Source organism: Scardinius erythrophthalmus (assembly GCF_964197995.2).
Source record: "Scardinius erythrophthalmus genome assembly, chromosome: 3".
Lineage (NCBI taxonomy): Eukaryota > Metazoa > Chordata > Actinopteri > Cypriniformes > Leuciscidae > Scardinius > Scardinius erythrophthalmus.
The window spans coordinates 58,669,001-58,686,853 of NC_138223.1; the positions used below are offsets into that span (position 1 = coordinate 58,669,001).

At 40.7% G+C, this 17,853-nt stretch overlaps 2 protein-coding genes across 2 annotated transcripts in view; both read right to left on the minus strand.

Moving 5' to 3' along the window:
- Positions 1-67: 67 nt before the first annotated feature.
- LOC308687997 (keratin, type I cytoskeletal 19) lies at positions 68-7,955 on the minus strand (the record flags this gene model as incomplete). The annotated part of the gene is made up of 8 exons (XM_081360813.1): positions 68-121; positions 783-985; positions 3,354-3,654; positions 4,453-4,578; positions 4,655-4,816; positions 6,294-6,450; positions 6,867-6,949; positions 7,359-7,955. 8 exons carry the CDS (start codon positions 7,953-7,955, stop codon positions 68-70), a joined length of 1,683 nt encoding a protein of 560 aa, XP_081216939.1.
- A 3,594-nt stretch (positions 7,956-11,549) lies between these two features.
- The window catches only part of LOC308687439 (calmodulin-regulated spectrin-associated protein 3), a gene marked incomplete at its 3' end in the record, with an annotated part of 26,206 nt that continues 19,902 nt past the window's right edge, over positions 11,550-17,853 (minus strand). Inside the window, exons 7-19 of the mRNA XM_081359994.1 lie at positions 17,688-17,826; positions 17,470-17,609; positions 16,907-17,000; positions 16,774-16,819; positions 16,629-16,687; positions 16,112-16,142; positions 14,103-15,951; positions 13,903-14,021; positions 13,526-13,824; positions 13,266-13,317; positions 13,058-13,170; positions 11,921-12,039; positions 11,550-11,852 (exon numbers count right to left, since the gene is read on the minus strand). Of these exons, the coding sequence (XP_081216120.1) occupies positions 11,550-11,852; positions 11,921-12,039; positions 13,058-13,170; positions 13,266-13,317; positions 13,526-13,824; positions 13,903-14,021; positions 14,103-15,951; positions 16,112-16,142; positions 16,629-16,687; positions 16,774-16,819; positions 16,907-17,000; positions 17,470-17,609; positions 17,688-17,826 (3,363 nt within the window). The remainder of the gene's footprint in view (positions 11,853-11,920; positions 12,040-13,057; positions 13,171-13,265; positions 13,318-13,525; positions 13,825-13,902; positions 14,022-14,102; positions 15,952-16,111; positions 16,143-16,628; positions 16,688-16,773; positions 16,820-16,906; positions 17,001-17,469; positions 17,610-17,687; positions 17,827-17,853) is intronic.

Consider the following 17,853-nt stretch of genomic DNA (forward strand, 5'->3'; position numbering starts at 1 on the left):
AAGTGAAAGAGTGGTTTAAAGGGTTTGAGTTTATTGACGCAGCATAAAACACAAATCAGGTTTAGATTTATTGAGTGGCGATGAGATCAATCAGACCATGAACCTCCAGTGGGTTGTTTATCTGCAAAACCAAACAGACCAAACAGACAGACTGGGTTAAAGATCTCATCAGTGAAATCACACACACTTCTACAACCGCACAGTTTTACCCGCTTCATTCTCAACATTCAAAACTCAATAATATTAATGCAATAATTGAAAAAACAATAACTTGAGTTGCTTTTTTGAAAAAGTAACAGAAATTTGGTTGGAAATTTAAAAGTAATGCATTACTTTACACATGATTTGAAAAAAGTAATCTGATTACGTAACTCACATTACTTGTAATGCATTACCACCAACACTGGTAGCAGGGTTAGTATAGAAAATATTAATCAAATTAAATATTTAAACTCATTTTATTTTACCTAGTCGCCAAATATAAAAATACAAAGCTAATTCAAAATATCACTTTAACTATAAACGTATATCAATGATGGTATAATAACACTGGCCTGTAATAACTGCAGCACTCTTTATACTGAACATTTATTGACATTACAGATCAGCTGAAGACCTCAAAACTATAATTAGTAGCAGATAAATGTAAAATGACATCAGCACTGTGAAAATTGGAGGAGACGCACGTGGAAGAGTATGATTTCATGCAGCAGTAACTTTCAACATATTTATAAGACATTTTCAGGCACAAATGATCCAGATCTGATATAAACGGATCGTACCTCAGCTGCTGTAGCTCCGCCCACTGAAGCCACAACATCTTCTGTAGCTCCGCCCACTGACACCACTACATCTGCTGTAGCTCCGCCCACTAAAGTCACAACTTCTGCTGTAGCTCCGCCCACTGACACCACTACATCTGCTGTTGCTCCGCCCACTGAAGCCACTGCATCTGCTGTAGCTCCACCCACTGAAGCCACTACATCTGTGGTGGATTGAAATGAACTTTGAACATTTAAATGCAATAATAAACAATACACAAAGTAAACAACTTTTCAAACAAATTGAATTGCAAATGAACACAAGTCTTTAAATATTTGGTGTTATTGGATAGACATCAGAGCGAAAACAAAAACCTGAAAGGCTGTTTGAAAATCGACTCCACAAACGGAATGTTTTGTTAAACATTTATATTTAACTGGACTATGGAAAATAAACATTCTAAAAATGCATTCTAAAAATCTAAACAATTTAAGAAAAAAAATACTTAGAATTATTCACAGTATTTTCAAGTGCCCATCATAAGAAGAAATTCTGAAGTTATAACAAAAAACTTAAATTATTTTAAAAAATCATAATTATGAGAAGAAATGTTAAAATTATGACCAAAAAAATTAAACTTAAATGTCATAATTATGAATTTATTAGTCATTTCATCTCATAATTATGACTTAGTATGTCATAATTTTTTACCTTTTGTCAATTTCCACTTGTCATAATTTTTCGACTTGTCATAATTTTTTCAACCTAAGAAAAACATTTAAATTACTAAAAAAGTAATAATTATGACCAGTTGAAATTTAAAAATGTCAAAATTATGACATTGTAATATTTATGAGAAGAAATGTACAAACTTAAATGACAAAAAAGACTTAGTATGTCATAATTGTGATTTTTTTTGTCAATTTCAACGTCATAATTTTTTCGACCTGTCATAAATTATTACTTTTTAAGTCATTTAAGTTTTTCCAATATTTCAACTAATAATCTAGATTTTTTTTGTCAATTTCAACTTCTAACATAATTATAACTTTAAACTTTTTGTCATTCAAGTTTGTTGTCATAATTCCAACATTTCATCTCATAATTATGACTTAGTATGTCATCATTTTAGATTTTTTGTCAATTTCGACTGGTCATAATTTTTCGACCTGTCATAATTATAACATTTTAAGTCTTTTTTTTTCATAATTCCAACATTTCATCAGATAATTATGACTTAGTATGTCATCATTTTTTTTTTTTTGTCAATTTCGGCTGGTCATCATTTTTCAACCTGTGACATATTTATTACATTTTAAGTAATTTGTTTTTTTTTTTGTCATAATTCCAACATTTCATCTCATTATTATGACTTGGTATGTCATAATTATGATTTATTTTGTCAATTTCAACATCATAACTTTTCGACCTGTGTCATAATTATTACATTTTAAGTCATTTGTTTTTTGTCATAAATCCAACATTTCATTTCATAATTATGACTTAGAATGTCATAATTTTGACTTTTTGTCATTTTCGACTTGTCATAATTTTTCGACTTATGTCATAATTATAACTTTTTAAGTAATTTAACTTTTTTTGTCATAATTCCAACATTTAATCTCATAATTATGACTTAGTATGTCATAATTTTAGATTTTTTTGTCAATTTAGACTGGTCATTGTTTTTTGACCTGTTTCCTAATTATTACATTTTAAGTCATTTGGTTTTTTGTCATAATTCCAACATTTCATCTCATAATTATGACTTAGAATGTCATAATTTAGACTTTTTGTCAATTTCGACTTGTCAAAATTTTTCGACTTATGTCATAATTATAACTTTTTAAGTCATTTAACTTTTTTGTCATAATTCCAACATTTCATCTCATAATTATGACTTAGTATGTCATAATTATGATATATTTTGTCAATTTCAACATCATAACTTTTCGACCTGTGTCATAATTATTACATTTTAAGTCATTTGTTTCATAAATCCAACATTTCATTTCATAATTATGACTTAGAATGTCATAATTTTGACTTTTTGTCATTTTCGACTTGTCATAATTTTTCGACTAATGCCATAATTATAACTTTTTAAGTAATTTAACTTTTTTGTCATAATTCCAACATTTAATCTCATAATTATGACTTAGTATGTCATAATTTTAGATTTTTTTGTCACTTTAGACTGGTCATTGTTTTTTGACCTGTGTCCTAATTATTACATTTTAAGTCATTTGTTTTTTTGTCCTAATTCCAACATTTCATCTCATAATTATGACTTAGAATGTCATAATTTAGACTTTTTGTCAATTTCGACTTGTCATAATTTTTCGACTTATGTCATAATTATAACTTTTTAAGTAATTTAACTTTTTTTGTCATAATTCCAACATTTAATCTCATAATTATGACTTAGTATGTCATAATTTTAGATTTTTTTGTCAATTTAGACTGGTCATTGTTTTTTGACCTGTTTCCTAATTATTACATTTTAAGTCATTTGTTTTTTTGTCATAAATCCAACATTTCATTTCATAATTATGATTAAGTTTGACTCTATGTTGCGTAGCATGCCTCACCTGCAGAGACTGATACCGCCTCTCCGCAGTACAGGACCTTTGCTTTATTCATCGCAGGAACAGTTAAGCTGAGGCCAGTGAACTCTCCGGCGCCCTCTAGCAGGGCTTTATAGGTGCTGATCTCGTGCTCCAGCTGCACTTTGGTGCTCAGCAGCAGCTTATAGTCGCGGCTCTGTTGCATTGCACTCTCGCGCACTGACATTAGCTCCCCCTCCAGGCCGCCGGCCAGCTGACTCAGAGAGAAGATCTGAGCCTGATACTGAGCCTGAAGCTCCACCAGACGCTGCTCCACACTCCCCTTCTGCAGAAGCACAGGCACAACACATTACACTACACTACACCACACCAGTCTTCAGAAGGTCATCATTTAAACATAGCATTTCATAATTGTGATGTTTTATACCATAATTTTGAAGTCATATTTTAAACTTAGCATGAAATAATTTTTATGTTTTATGCCATCATTTTGAAGTCATAATTTAAACTTAGTGTGTAATTGTGAAGTTTTATCCCATAATTTTGAAGTCCTAATTTAAACTTAGTATGTCAAAATTTTGATGTTTTATGCCATCATTTTGAAGTCATACAGTAATTTAAACTTAGCATTTCATAATTTTGATGTTTAATGCCATAATTTTGAAGTTATAATTTAAACTTAGTATGTTTTATGCCATAATTTCGATGTCATATTTTAAACTTATGTCATCATTTTGACGTTTTATGTCATAATTTTGAAGTCATAATTTAAACTTAGTTTGTCATAAGTTTTTACGTTTTATGCCATAATTTTTAAGTGATAATTTAAACTTAATATGGCATAATTGTGATGTTTTATGCCATAGTTTTGAAGTCATAATTTAAACTTAGCATGTCATTTTGATGTTTTACGCTATCATTTTAAAGTCATAATTTAAACTTAGTTTGCCTGGCTCAGCCCAGAGAAAGTGCACCTTGTTCGGGTGAGACTTCCAGTAAACGCGGGTCTGGTTATGATCTGGTTTGGTCTGGTTTGTGCATCCCGGGGAATGTGCACCGTCCTGGGCGTACTAAGGGTGAATAACACACTGGAGGAAATTCACATGTGTGTGTGTGTGTGTACCTCCATCAGTAAGGACTCCAGCTGTGTCTGCAGGCTCATGGTGAGTTTGCGGTTGTCTGTGATCTCTGAGCTTCCGCTGACAGTTGTCTCAGTAATCAGCGTCGCCTCCTCTTGCTTCTGCTGCACCTGCACCACAGAATCAGCATCAGTAAAACATACCGAGTGTGTGTGTGCGTGTGTGTGTGTGTGTTTGTGTGCGTACCTGTGTAGTGTACCAGCTCTCCAGCTCTCTGCGATTCTTCTCGATGAGCATCTCATACTCTGAGCGGATCTCGGCCAGCACTCGGGACAGATCCGTGCTCTTGACCTGCTTCACATCCACCGTCACCGTGCCGACCATCTGACCTCGCAGCGACAACATCTCCTGAACCACAGGGCAAAGGTCATGCTTAAGGTCACACTTACTTAAAGGAGAACTCCGGTCAATTTTAACATTGAGCTCATTTTTTTGTACATTTGAAGTGCTGTCAATACAGAGAACAACGACAAAAATCTGTGTTGCCTACACCGAGTTATTCTATTTTTAAAATTTGCACCCTGTTGACTTCAATGGGGCAAGTACTAAACCTGCTTTTAGCCTCTTAACATCCTTGATGTGTCATTACAAGTGCACAGGTCATGTGAGTGATTCCTTCAGAGTGAACACGAGTGAATCTGACTGCAGTAGATGTGAAAGATATGTATAAAAATGATGTTATTTAAGCCAGTGCAAATACCTGTTTACATCCTGTTTTTCGGTTGAAGTCCAATCACTCTGAAGGAATCACTCACATTTTCTGTGCACTTGTAATGACACATCAAGGATGTTAAGAGGCTAAAACCAGGTTTAGTACTTGCCCCATTGAAGTCAACAGGGTGCAAATTTTAAAAATAGAATAACTCGGTGTAGGCAACACCGATTTTTGTCGTTGTTCTCTGTATTGACAGCACTCCAAATGTACAAAAAAATGAGCTCAATGTTAAAATTGACCGGAGTTCTCCTTTAAGCTGGACTGTGACGCTATTTTCTTCTGGAAACAAACTTTGTTGCATTATTTTCCTGTTATCTCTGTAAAGCTGCTTTGAAACACCCTGTGTATTAAAAAGCGCTATATAAATAAAGGAGACTTGACAACAGTTTTTTAAAGATGCCTGGAATTGTGGTTTGTGGCTTTTAGTTCATGTTTATCAGTTCGTCTACATGCTAGTGCACTACTAACCCTAACAAGTAAGCAACATTTTTAAATTCTAATTTTTAAAAACAAATTTTCTTTTCTGGTAAAACAGAATCCTGTTGTACTTGTAAAGAAATGTTTGTCCTAACTACAACCTGCCAATTATTTAAATGAAAAAAAATATTTGAAATATATAATATAATATAATTTATACTATGTATACTATACAATATGTCTATTATACATATGTAAAAATAACCTTATATATTAAAATCTTATATATAATGTAATACATTTTTATTCTATAATACAGTACAGTATTATAACCTATTATAATAAATAATATAATATATATTATGATGAATAATCATGATAATGTTGTTACAATAACATGGCTATAACATAAACTGCATGTTATTTTATTTTACACTGTATAAGTGCTGCGTCACCTTTTCAATAGTACAATCACACTTCAACCTGGGAGCGCAAACATCAGATGAGCTCTTTGCCTTTATTAAATGGATATTTTAGGAGCCAGTCTACAGGAGTGAGGCGAAACACTGAGGCACTGACTCAAGTGTGTTTATCTGCATATGCTTTTAGCGCCGAATTCATTAAACAATTCTGCACATCAGTGCAAAGACACCCAAAGAACCTGCGTTTGCGGAAGAAACTGTGTGTTCTCACCTCCTGCTGCAGTTTCTTGAGAGCGGTGCGCTCATTGCTCAGGCTTGTGACCTCCTGGAGCAACACACTGTTGGTGGAGTCGTACTCCTTCTTCAGGGTCTTCAGACCTGCGATGTCTCTCTCCACAGACTGGCGCATGGACAGCTCCATCTCGTACCTGCACCACACGGGCAAATTATCATAAACATAAGCTTGTAATAGCTTACGATAAACAGAATGTAATCCTGCAGTGGTGTGGACACTAATATAGTTATCGTGGATTGGTGTGGACACTAATATAATTATCATTATAGTTATTGTTATAGTTATCGTAATGGCACAGTGATGAGTATTGTACTTACAATTTAGTATAAACCTAAGTGATCAATGATACAACGTATCCAAAGAGCTTTTGAAAAGAGCAAAGAGAAATATTGTTACTGTCCGCTGATGTGGACACTAATATAGTAATCGTTATTGGTGTGAATGGATCGTTACCTGTGCTTTACAGTGACTGAAAGTGTCTTTGAATGCGGCTCATCCAGTCAGAAACTAAACTGAGCAGCTGATGCTGCATTACCAGCTCAAACTCACTTCATTCTGAAGTCATCGGCGGCCAGTTTGGCGTTGTCCACGGCTAAAGCCATGCGCGTGTGCTCCTGAATGAGCAGCAGAAGCTGGAGGAGAAAACAGAAGCAAACCAGCAGAAATTATCACATACTTAGCACCGTGTTTTAAAACTATTTTATCGCTATTTGCTATTGTGGTAAAACTTTACAATAAGTTTTATAAGTGTCATGTAGTGTGTTGTCGAGAGGCCTGGGAGAAGTTTAGGAAGGCTCAGTACAATGGAGTGGTTTTCAAAATGCCTGTTGTGGTTTATTTTAGAAGCTGCATTTCACAAGGTGTAGTCCAAATAGTACAAAAAAAGAAAGAAAAAATGCTGTGAGCAGCAAACCTAAACAATGCCTAGTGGCACATCCACAAAATATCAGCATGTCTCACCTCAGACATGTTCAAGTGTCTATAATTCATTGGTAATATTGCATGTAAGCCTAAAAACAACAGAGATTGACAGAAACGCACCTTCTCCCGCAGTGGCTTGATCTGGATCTCGTAGGGCTCCAGGTTGGCGCTGCTATGGACTCGGTTGATGGTGAACGTGCGGAGCTTCTCGTTGAGCTCCAGGTTCATGGTCTCCAGGCGCTTGACCTTCTCCAGGTATGTCGCGAGACGATCGTTCAGAATCTGCAGCTGCTGTTTGTCATTGACGATGTTGGCCACAGCTTCTGAGAAAGAGCCCGAGACGGGCCCGAAACTGGCCCCGACGTGACCTCCACCTGCGGCCGAGAGAGATCCTCCAACCAGCCTAAAACCCCCTGAGAGAGAACCTCCACCCGTCCCAAATCCTGACCCAAAACCTGCCCCAAGTCCTGCCCCAGACCCAAACCCTGTCCCAGACCCAAATCCTGACCCAGACCCAAACCCTGACGCAGACCCAAACCCTGACGCAGACCCAAACCCTGAACCGGCACCGGACCCGAAGCCCAACCCAGAGCCGGATCCAAACCCTAACCCAGCTGACTGACTTCCGAAGCTGGAGAAAATAACCGGAGCCATTGAGCGGCTAGTGGAGAGAGACCTGCCGGAGAAGTGCTGCTGAGCTCTGCTGAAGTTCTGCATGTCGGCGGTGAAGAGACGCGAGACGGTGATGACACAGAGGTGTGTGATGATACAGATGATACACCTGTGATGGCAGAGGTGTGTGGAGTGCAGGACGGTGGTGAAGCCCGTGGTTTATAGCTGATCTTCATGTGCACCACTCCCTCAGTGACGACGGGCCCCCGGGGACAGAACCGTTTCTAGAAATTATGACATGCAAATGTTAAAAGAGCTCTTTGACGACATGAGAAAAGTGAAGAAACATCTCTGAGGAAGAGCTGAATTCATGTGTAGTTAGTAGGGGTGTAACAATATATCACAATACAAAAATGAAACAATATGTATTGTGCATTGTGACAATATTTATTGTGTATGGTTCACCCAAAATGAAAGTTTTCAGCGTTTTAGTGTCAGTACTACATTAAAATACTATATAATGTTAAATACAATGTATAATAATGCAATGGGGGAATATTTGTGGTTCCTGATAATGCCAAATGTCTGATGTTACTGATTCAGTGTACAGTCGGTCAATAGAACCCAAGTACAGCTTTATTTCCCAAACATGATCAAACATGAAACAAAAACTCTTAGCTTGGATTTTTTTCATGGCTTGAAAAACCATGGGACCATCTTGGGACGAGACTCTGAAATGGCGGCCATCTTGGGACGAGACTCTGAAATGGCGGCCATCTTGGGATGAGACTCTGGAATGGTGGTCATCTTGGGACGAGACTCTGAAACGGCGGCCATCTTGGGACGAGACTCTGGAATGGTGGCCATCTTGGGACGAGACTCTGGAATGGTGGCCATCTTGGGACGAGACTCTGGAATGGTGGCCATCTTGGGACGAGACTCTGAAACGGCGGCCATCTTGGGACGAGACTCTGGAATGGTGGCCATCTTGGGACGAGACTCTGGAATGGTGGCCATCTTGGGACGAGACTCTGAAACGGCGGCCATCTTGGGACGAGACTCTGGAATGGTGGCCATCTTGGGACGAGACTCTGGAATGGTGGCCATCTTGGGACGAGACTCTGGAATGGTGGCCATCTTGGGACGAGACTCTGGAATGGCGGCCAACTTGGGACGAGACTCTGAAACGGCGGCCATCTTGGGACGAGACTCTGGAATGGTGGCCATCTTGGGACGAGACTCTGGAATGGTGGCCATCTTGGGACGAGACTCTGGAATGGTGGCCATCTTGGGACGAGACTCTGGAATGACGGCCAACTTGGGATGAGACTCTGAAACGGCGGCCAACTTGGGATGAGACTCTGAAACGGCGGCCATCTTGGGACGAGACTCTGGATCGGTGGCCATCTTGGGACGAGACTCTGGAATGGTGGCCATCTTGGGACGAGACTCTGGATCGGTGGCCATGACGTGAAGAGGTTTAGAGGATACTTTGGGGTTGTGGGGCTCCTCAGTAAATGACAAGCCGATCAACAAAAGGGCAAAGTCAATATATTCCTCAAGAGTCACTGGGAGGTTGATATCCGGCATTAGATTTCTGAAAATGCCCTTTAGAGCAGTGACATTAAAATCTACCTGAGAGCAAAGTTTACAAAACTCCTCCACATAACTCTCAATGGCCTGGTCACCTTGACGGAGACACAGGAGACAAACTGATGGGTTCAAGTATTCTGTAACACAGTCCACTGCAGGCCAGTTGAAAGATCCCAAGTGCAGCTTTATTTCCCAAACATGATCAAACATAAAACAAAGACTTGGCCTGACTTTTTCATGGCTTGAAAAACATGGACTTACCAAACAGTGGTTACAGGTAACAATACTTGACAAAGACGATAGATAGATAGATAGATAGATAGATAGATAGATAGATAGATAGATAGATAGATAGATAGATAGATAGACAGACAGACAGACAGACAGACAGACAGACAGACAGATAGATGAGGTATAGTGACCTTATGATTTTTTATAAAAGACACAATCTGACACGTTCAGGAGCTGAAATAATATCTCGATGTCTGAGAGTCCCACGTCACTCTCACAAACCCTCGAGCACTAATGCTGGAGGCTCTTCTGTTTTTCATGATCTGCTCATTAAACAGGCAAATGAATCATCGCTGTGAGGATTAAACAAAACTGTAAACGCCCAAGAGTGTGTGAACCGCGTCTGTCAGGATTCTCATCAGCATTGGGTACAAAGTGGACAAAAAGGGTGGTAAAAACACCTTTTTCAAAGATCAAATTACATAAAAAATATAAAAACTCACCAATTAGGCCTATTGCATTCCTTATGCACAGCATTGTGGGCATCTAGTCAAAAAAACAAGATAGTTCAGACACAAACTGAAAATTTACATTGAACATTATATATGTGAAATTCAGGAATCATTCCTTTGCTGTCAGTCACTCACAGAAACAGTGGAGTTGAATTGTTAGAAATGATTTTATTGATCTACATGTTCATCACCACATAAAATCATCATCATCATCATCATCATCATAGAGCAGGAAAACACACAGTCAAACATGATGTCAAAACTCAGAAAACAGCCTTTCACACACAAACACACACTCCCTCTCTCTCACACACACACACCAACGCTGTATGAATATGATGGAGGTTTAATGGCTTTTTAATACTGATCCAGGATCAGGTTCTCAGGACTGTGGCCCACTGATCCACATGCAGCTCAAAGACTCTGTTCAACAGAGTCAGACATCAGATCACATGATGCCTCAGTCTTTGGACAGGAGAGTCATTTACTCTACACAGATTCAGCACACGAGGAGAGACTGATGCAGTAATATAAAAGAGAACAAGTGTTCGCAGCAGGAGATCTCTAAAATCGTCCAGCCAGTCGGAGAATAGATAAAACCCTCAGCAGCGATTCTCACTAAAACTACAGTTCCACTTGACTGAGATTCTAAAGTCTGTATCTATAAGAGCAAAGAATATAGAGCATAAAAATCAGAGAGAAAAAGTGCTCAGTTGGTGTAACCGTCAAGAGATATCTGGACCGAACCGAACGTTCACATGCAAACAGGAGCGTGAAAACCTTTAGTAGCGTGAAAACCTCAGGGCTCGTCTTCAGGGTTCATCTGTCTTCATGCAGAGTCAGAAAACATGAGAAGGGCTTTCGGTGATCATAAAATTAATCACAGAGACTGTCTGTGTCGTGTTTAGTGCTGGTAAGGTGTTTATTTAGAGGAATGGCACTTATAGTGGGTCTATCGGAAGGGTTTAAGGTTCGTTCACACCAACAACAATAACTAAGTTTTAAATAATCGCTGTAACTATGACAATAGCGATGTCCACACCTTGACGATAATGGCACAGAGGAAATATATCACTTTCAGAGTGAATGTTTACAGCTGATGAACGTTAAAAACATTGACAGCCAGTCAGAATCCATCCTGCTTTAAAGAGCGCAAGCATTTTAAAGAGACAGTTCACAAAACTGCAACGTGCTTATAATAAACAGAACGATATCATCTATTGGTGTGAACGCTAATATAGTTATCATAAGAATGATCAGTATAGTTATTGTCCATATAAGTGTATGCTTATGTTATATTTATTGTTCTTGGTGCGAACAGGTCTTAATTATGGTGGGAGTGGTTTATTTTGGTGGGTGTGGCCTATTTAGGTGTGGCTACTTTTTTGGGCGTGCCGTGTTTCTTAGCGTGCCAGAGATGTGCGGGGATAGTGAAAGCGTCGACGCTCATACTCAATGTACGAGACGGAAGAGTATTAAACTGTTTCCTGTCAGAGCTGTATTTATAAATGGCTTCCACGGCCGTGGAGGAAATGACACGCGGGCCGACGCCGCAGAGTCGTTGCAGCTCCTCCGATTGGCCGTCGAGGGTGTAGATGGCGCGGAACTGACAGTTGGAGTCACGCAGGAGAATCAGGAAGTGGCTGGCGGAGCTCTTCTCCATCTCCTAGAGACAAAAAGGAACTGTCAGAATGTGAAAGTCATGACTGTAGAGTAAGATGAACAGTGACGCACCTCTACAATCTTGTTTTTCTGGGATTCGTTGACCTTGCCAGCGAGGCAGCAGCGTGAGAGTGCGTTGTGAATGATGAACTTGTTGGATTTAAAACTGGGTTCCTTAAATAATTTAGGACCTAAAACAGACCAAAAAACCACACAAATCAAATAAAGTACTGACTACAGCCATTAAATAAGGAACTGATTACAGCCTCGATTCTGTCTTTTTTTTTGTTAAATTTCAGTTTTATCAATAATAGCCATTATAAAAGTATAAGTAAAAGGTACAAGAAAGGTATACAATAAGAAATAAAGCAAACAATTCAGTCAAACATACAAAGTCAGTGCTCTAGTCCAACGTTACAAAGGTAAAGTTAAATAGCTTAAATACAAAGTTATGAAGTTTCACTTAGCCCTCAGCCAAAACGATTGGCCATGGAACTACATTCCAGGCTGAATAACTCTTAAAACTACATTTCGTGACACAATAACAGTAGTATTGTATTTCAACTGTATATAAAAATGGCGCCTCTTATGTTGTCATTCCCCTTGTAGCACACGCAAGTGACGATACTCAGTCTAGCTCCACCCTTTAGTACCGTACCACTGTGCTAGGTACCCCAACGGAAGGGTACCGAAAAAGTGGTACAGTACGGTTTGGCATTTTGGTTCCATTCACAACCTTTGACAGTGGAAACGAGCCATAAGGTACTGACTAATAAGTACTGATTACAGTAATCAAATAAAGTACTGATTACAGCTATCAAATAGGGTACTGACTTATAAGGTTATGACTACAACCATCAAGTAAGATACTGACTACAGCCATCAAATAAGGTACTGATTACATCTTCTCAAATCAGGTCAAGCCGCTTTGTCTTCATACATAAACCTGTTCTACACAGTGCAGTTGAACAACTATGACTTAATATGATTATAAATTGGCTTGACAAAGTCAACATACTTTAAACTAGAGTACTTAAACATTACTAGACAGCATCAAACTAGACCAAACTTTTATGCCCATTATTAATCTAAAATCTTACACAGAGTTCAAACTAGCCTTGAATGGTTTGTGTCTTCACAAACCTCCTTTAGTTGTAATTATTTTTTAAATGTGGAAACTGATCATAAAAACAACAATCGGCTCTTTACCTGTGTATTCTGGGAGTGAGGCTGGAGAGGAGGCATTGGAGGCTTGTTCCCAGTCTCCATTCTGATTGGCCGGTTTCCCTGATGACATCACCTTTGATGGCGACTCTGAATGACTGAGTTGGTGGATGAGAGAGAAAGTGTTTAAGTAAAGGCAGGGATGTATGGAAGGCAGATGACAAAAACATGGCTGAGCAGCAGGGTACAGTACCTTGCTGGTTTTTCAGTTGGTAGAGATCGTCCATCTTTCTGGTTAGCTACAGCTGCATGAGAAAACACATCTGCTTTTAAGGGCATGATAGTGAAATCTTTAAAGCAGCAGCGTGTGTCATTTCTGCACCACTAGCACAACCAAACAGAACTGTTTTCAAACACAAACTCCATTCATTGGTTGAGCATGTTGCAGTTTCGTTCATACAGGCAGATCGTAATTCTGTTTGGTGACAAGATACTTGTGATGTGTGCGGTTACCTGTTCTGTTCTTCCCAGGCGAGCGTGTGTGAGTGATCTCATGGTTGTTGTGCGGTTTGTGTGTGTGCTGTTTTTTGCCACTATGCTTTGCTGGTTTCTGTCTGAGAACCTTTCCTAGATCAGCCATTATCTTCAGCTGGTGGCGCCTTTCATACTCCGCCTGAGTGAACGCTCCCCGACGCAGGGGTGTTCCCGGGGGCGTGGCCTTTGAAGGAGGGGGTGGGGTGTATGAGGTGGGTAGTGACTGTGAAAGCGGTGGAGTTTGAGAAGGTCGCAGGTCATCCACAGAAACCTGTTGACTGTAGGAGGAAACAGAGGTAAGTAAGTCCTGAATGCAGGTCCCGAATGAGAGGGTTTGGATATTTGGGTGTTCTTACCTGTTCTCAGGATCTTGCCCGTATCTTGTCCGTTTCTTGATCTCTTGTGCTCGTCTTTGCTGCCGCTCCAATAGCAGAGCCCTTTTCAGGGCCATCTCCTCCTCTGAGAGACCCTCCTCCTGAACGCCCACAAATACACACGTTAAAAACACCTCAGACACGTATCATCAACCAAACTACATGCAGACCTTCACACACACCTTGAAGAACACATCGAGTCCCAGCCTGCTCTCATTCTCTGTCTGGTCACTCATGGAATCCGATGAGAATATTTCTGCACCCTGTTCCAGATCTGTGTCGTCTCCCACCGTCCCCGCACCCTCGGTCTCATCTTTCACCAGAGCGCTGCTGAGGAGCATGTCGCTTTCAAACGAGCATTCTGACGGGGCTCCCGAACTGCTCCCACCGCCTAAGAGTTCAGCTGGGAGCGCAGACGGAGGTCCGGCCTCAAGTTCCAGGGTGAAGATCGGGGTGTGATGCTCGCTGGAGCCTGATTCTGATGTGCTCTCTTGAGGCCGAGTAAGTTGCAGCGGAGAGTCATGAGGTGTGCGTGGACTTCCGAATCGCAGTGAGGAGCAAGTCTGCACCTGACATTGGCTCGGAGAGACTCGCCGCAGATGGGGAAGCGTGTCTACGTTCTGTGGGGGAGTTAGGACACGTGTGAGAGGCTGGAAGCCGAGTTCTGTGGGGCGGGAGGGACGCTGACGTTTGGGGCTCTTAGGAGTAGCTCCATGGGATCTGCGTGGAGCAGATGATGCTGAGCTTTTAGGGGATCTTGGTGTGTCAGAAGCTTGTGCAGAGCGTGAAGGAGATCTAGAGGGTGAAATGATACGGGTTGAGTCTCTGGAAAGATGAGGGGATTTAGGACCAGCTGGGATGACCCAGGCCTTACTGGAGGCAGGTGTCTTATTTGAAGAGGTGTTTTTCTGAGAACTTAGAGTTTTCTTTCCCATGAGCCTTTGCTGCTGTTCTGTAAGGAGCTGCATGTCCCTTTGAAGGGTCTGTAGGGTGGAGCTTAGCTTAGCTACTGCCTCATTATATTCTTCCAACGGAGGCTCTTTCTCCACCTCTTTCTTTGTATCAACAGAGAAGGTCACCTGTTTCTCCAGTTTAGGCGGGGATACTACATCGCTGGTGTTCTCCTTCTGTTCCCCATCCTTTTCTTTCTTATTCTCCTCCAGTTTCCTCTTCTCCTCCTCCTTCTCTTTGTCCTCCTCTTGTTGAAGCTGTTGCTCCATTTGTGTCAGTCGTTCATCCAGGGTAAGGGACTGTCCGTCGTCTCCCACTTCTTCCCCTTGTTTCTTCTGTAGGTGAAGGAAAGCAGTTTTGCCCAGCCTCTGCCTATGCTTGGTAAAGATTGCCTCAATCCGCCTCTTTTGGGCTTCAATTGCTCTGCGTTTCTCCTCTAGACGTGCCCCCAGTTCCTGTGCTTCCACTGCCCCAACAGGGCTCATCTCTGCAGGGCTGCACAACGACACTACATCCTGGGACCTGGAGTTACTTGGGGATTCTGGCATCATCTTCCTGCGTTCAGCAAAGTTTGTCATGCGACCAGTCTTGGGTCCGCTGGCTGGACTGGAGGAGGTTTTGGGGGAGTTTTCAGGTGTGTCACACTCTAAACCTCCATTGTGTTCTTGTGAACCTACAGGTTGCCGTTTTCGGTTCCCGCTGCTATTAATCCATCCTCCCATTGGTCGATGCATCATCCCAGTCCGGCATGGGGCAGAGCTGCTCAGTCTGTCTCCACCCTCCTCAGGCGAGTGGAGGTAAAAGCCAGACGGCGCCCCCTCTGGCCGCATACGAGGCTCGTTGTGTACCGGCCGGCCGGTATGAATGATTTGTAAACCTTCTTCTATGGTAGGCAACTCTCCTAGAGGAGCCTGACCAATGAGCTTACTCAGATCCTCTGGGGGCGTGTAAGAGCCAGGGTCGGTTACCCTAGTGAGGCTGTCCGTGCTGATGGAACGGTAGAGAGGGTTGCCCATTACAACATCAACATCACTGTCCAGTGGGAATGGGATGCTGAAGGATACGGCCGAGAGGGGACGGCTGAGACAGAGAAAGTGAAAATTACTTACGATTCATAGTGCTTGATGAAGGTGCTCATCCCCAATTTTTCAGTTTTTTATTATTTAGACTGATAAGTCACACAATTTGTATAATAAAATTAAGATTAATTGTACTTTCTGGAACTGAAAGACAGACATACCTAATTTGCTTTTTGCTCCAGCCCCGTCCTTCTACACAACAACAAATGTAAAAACAATAATTCAGTTACACACACAAAGAGCATAATTTCAAATATCAAACCACAAAGCCAACAAGGCAAGTCACCTTCATTTATATAGTGATTTTAACAAAACAGATTGTTTCAAAACAGCTTTACGGTGATAATAGGAAATTAACAGAATAGAGATTGTTTTGGCTTTACAGAAGCTCTAGAATAAAATTATTGTCCACCTGAAGTAAGTTTTTGATTGATTCACTTCCGTTGCAAAGATCATTAGTTATTAACTTAAGGGCCGCTAACACGACACACTTTTAACTGAAAGTAGAAAACTTTTAATGCGTTCTGGCCGTTCATTTGCAAAAGAAAATAGCCTGTAGTCTAAACCCAAACTGAGAATACAAACTCCACATGCAAATATTCACTTAAAACAAGACATCGCCACACACAGCAAGACCTACAAGTACCACAAATCTCACAGGTTGCAGAAAGCTCTCACCGGACACAGAGGGGGACTGAGGCAGGAGCGACTGCTTCAGAAGGAAAGAAGGGGAGCCACTACAAGAAAAACATCAGATCCCATGATGCAGTTCAACATAAAGAGTCTGCTAACATAATGTGAATGTTTTGATAGGAGTGCTTACCTGTTGCCACTGATCGGACTCGTGCAGTCAACCAGATCAGATGCATCTGTAACACAAGACAGAACTCCTGTAGGTTCTGAATGCACTGTGTGTTTTTGTGTCCACTCATATGTTTATGTATGTTTATTTCTACCTGTTAGGTCCAGTGTGTGTGTGGGTTTGACGAAATCTGGTTTTTCCACTTCGAAGGCAGCAAACAGCTCAGAAAGGAAGCACATAATGTTCACCTTTGGGGTCAAAGAGAAAACTCTTACATATTGTTTTTTTAATCATTATTACATATTATAAAACGGTTAATTCCAATCCTTGATTCTGATTGGTCAATAGCTGTGTTTTATTCACGCTAAAACAGGACTATGACCGCTCCACCCAACTTTTCACCTGGCTTTTAGTGATTTTACTTCATGAAAGTTGCATATTTACATATATTTCAGCTTTCATATTTGTAATACTTGAATAAGTCACCATACAGCACTGCCTCATGTACCTTATTGCTTACATATATTTAATAATTGGCAATGAACAAGATGATGGACAATTTTTTGCCATATGTTTATCTTACTGGTAAATCGGGTAGAGATATCGCACCTGTAAAGTGGGCGGGGCATGTTGCACCTATAAAGTGGGTGGGGCATATCTCATCTGTAAAGTGGGCGGGGCATGTTGCACCTATAAAGTAGGTGGGGCATATCTCACCTGTAAAGTGGGCGGGGCATACAGTAAATCCTCCAGCTGTAGGGGGCAGCACCTCTTCAGGTGACTTTCACAAAACTCTCTGATCAGCTGGAGATTGTACATACTGTCTGCCGTGGACATGGTGTCCTTCAAACACACATCTACAGAGAGAAGCAGAGAGAAGTGAGTTACATTTCTATAAATCTGGAGAGTTTTCCTTTAGGGTTTCTGTGTTTTACCCTCCAGAGGCAGAATCTGAGGGCAGTAGAAGTGAAGCGCAGCAGCAATGGCGCATCCGTTAGACAGATCCTTCACTCCCGACACCACCACGAACACCGCAGTCTCTTTAGACTGAACCTTATCTTTCCTGTAACGGATCTGAGATGGACAGATGCACAGAAAGCA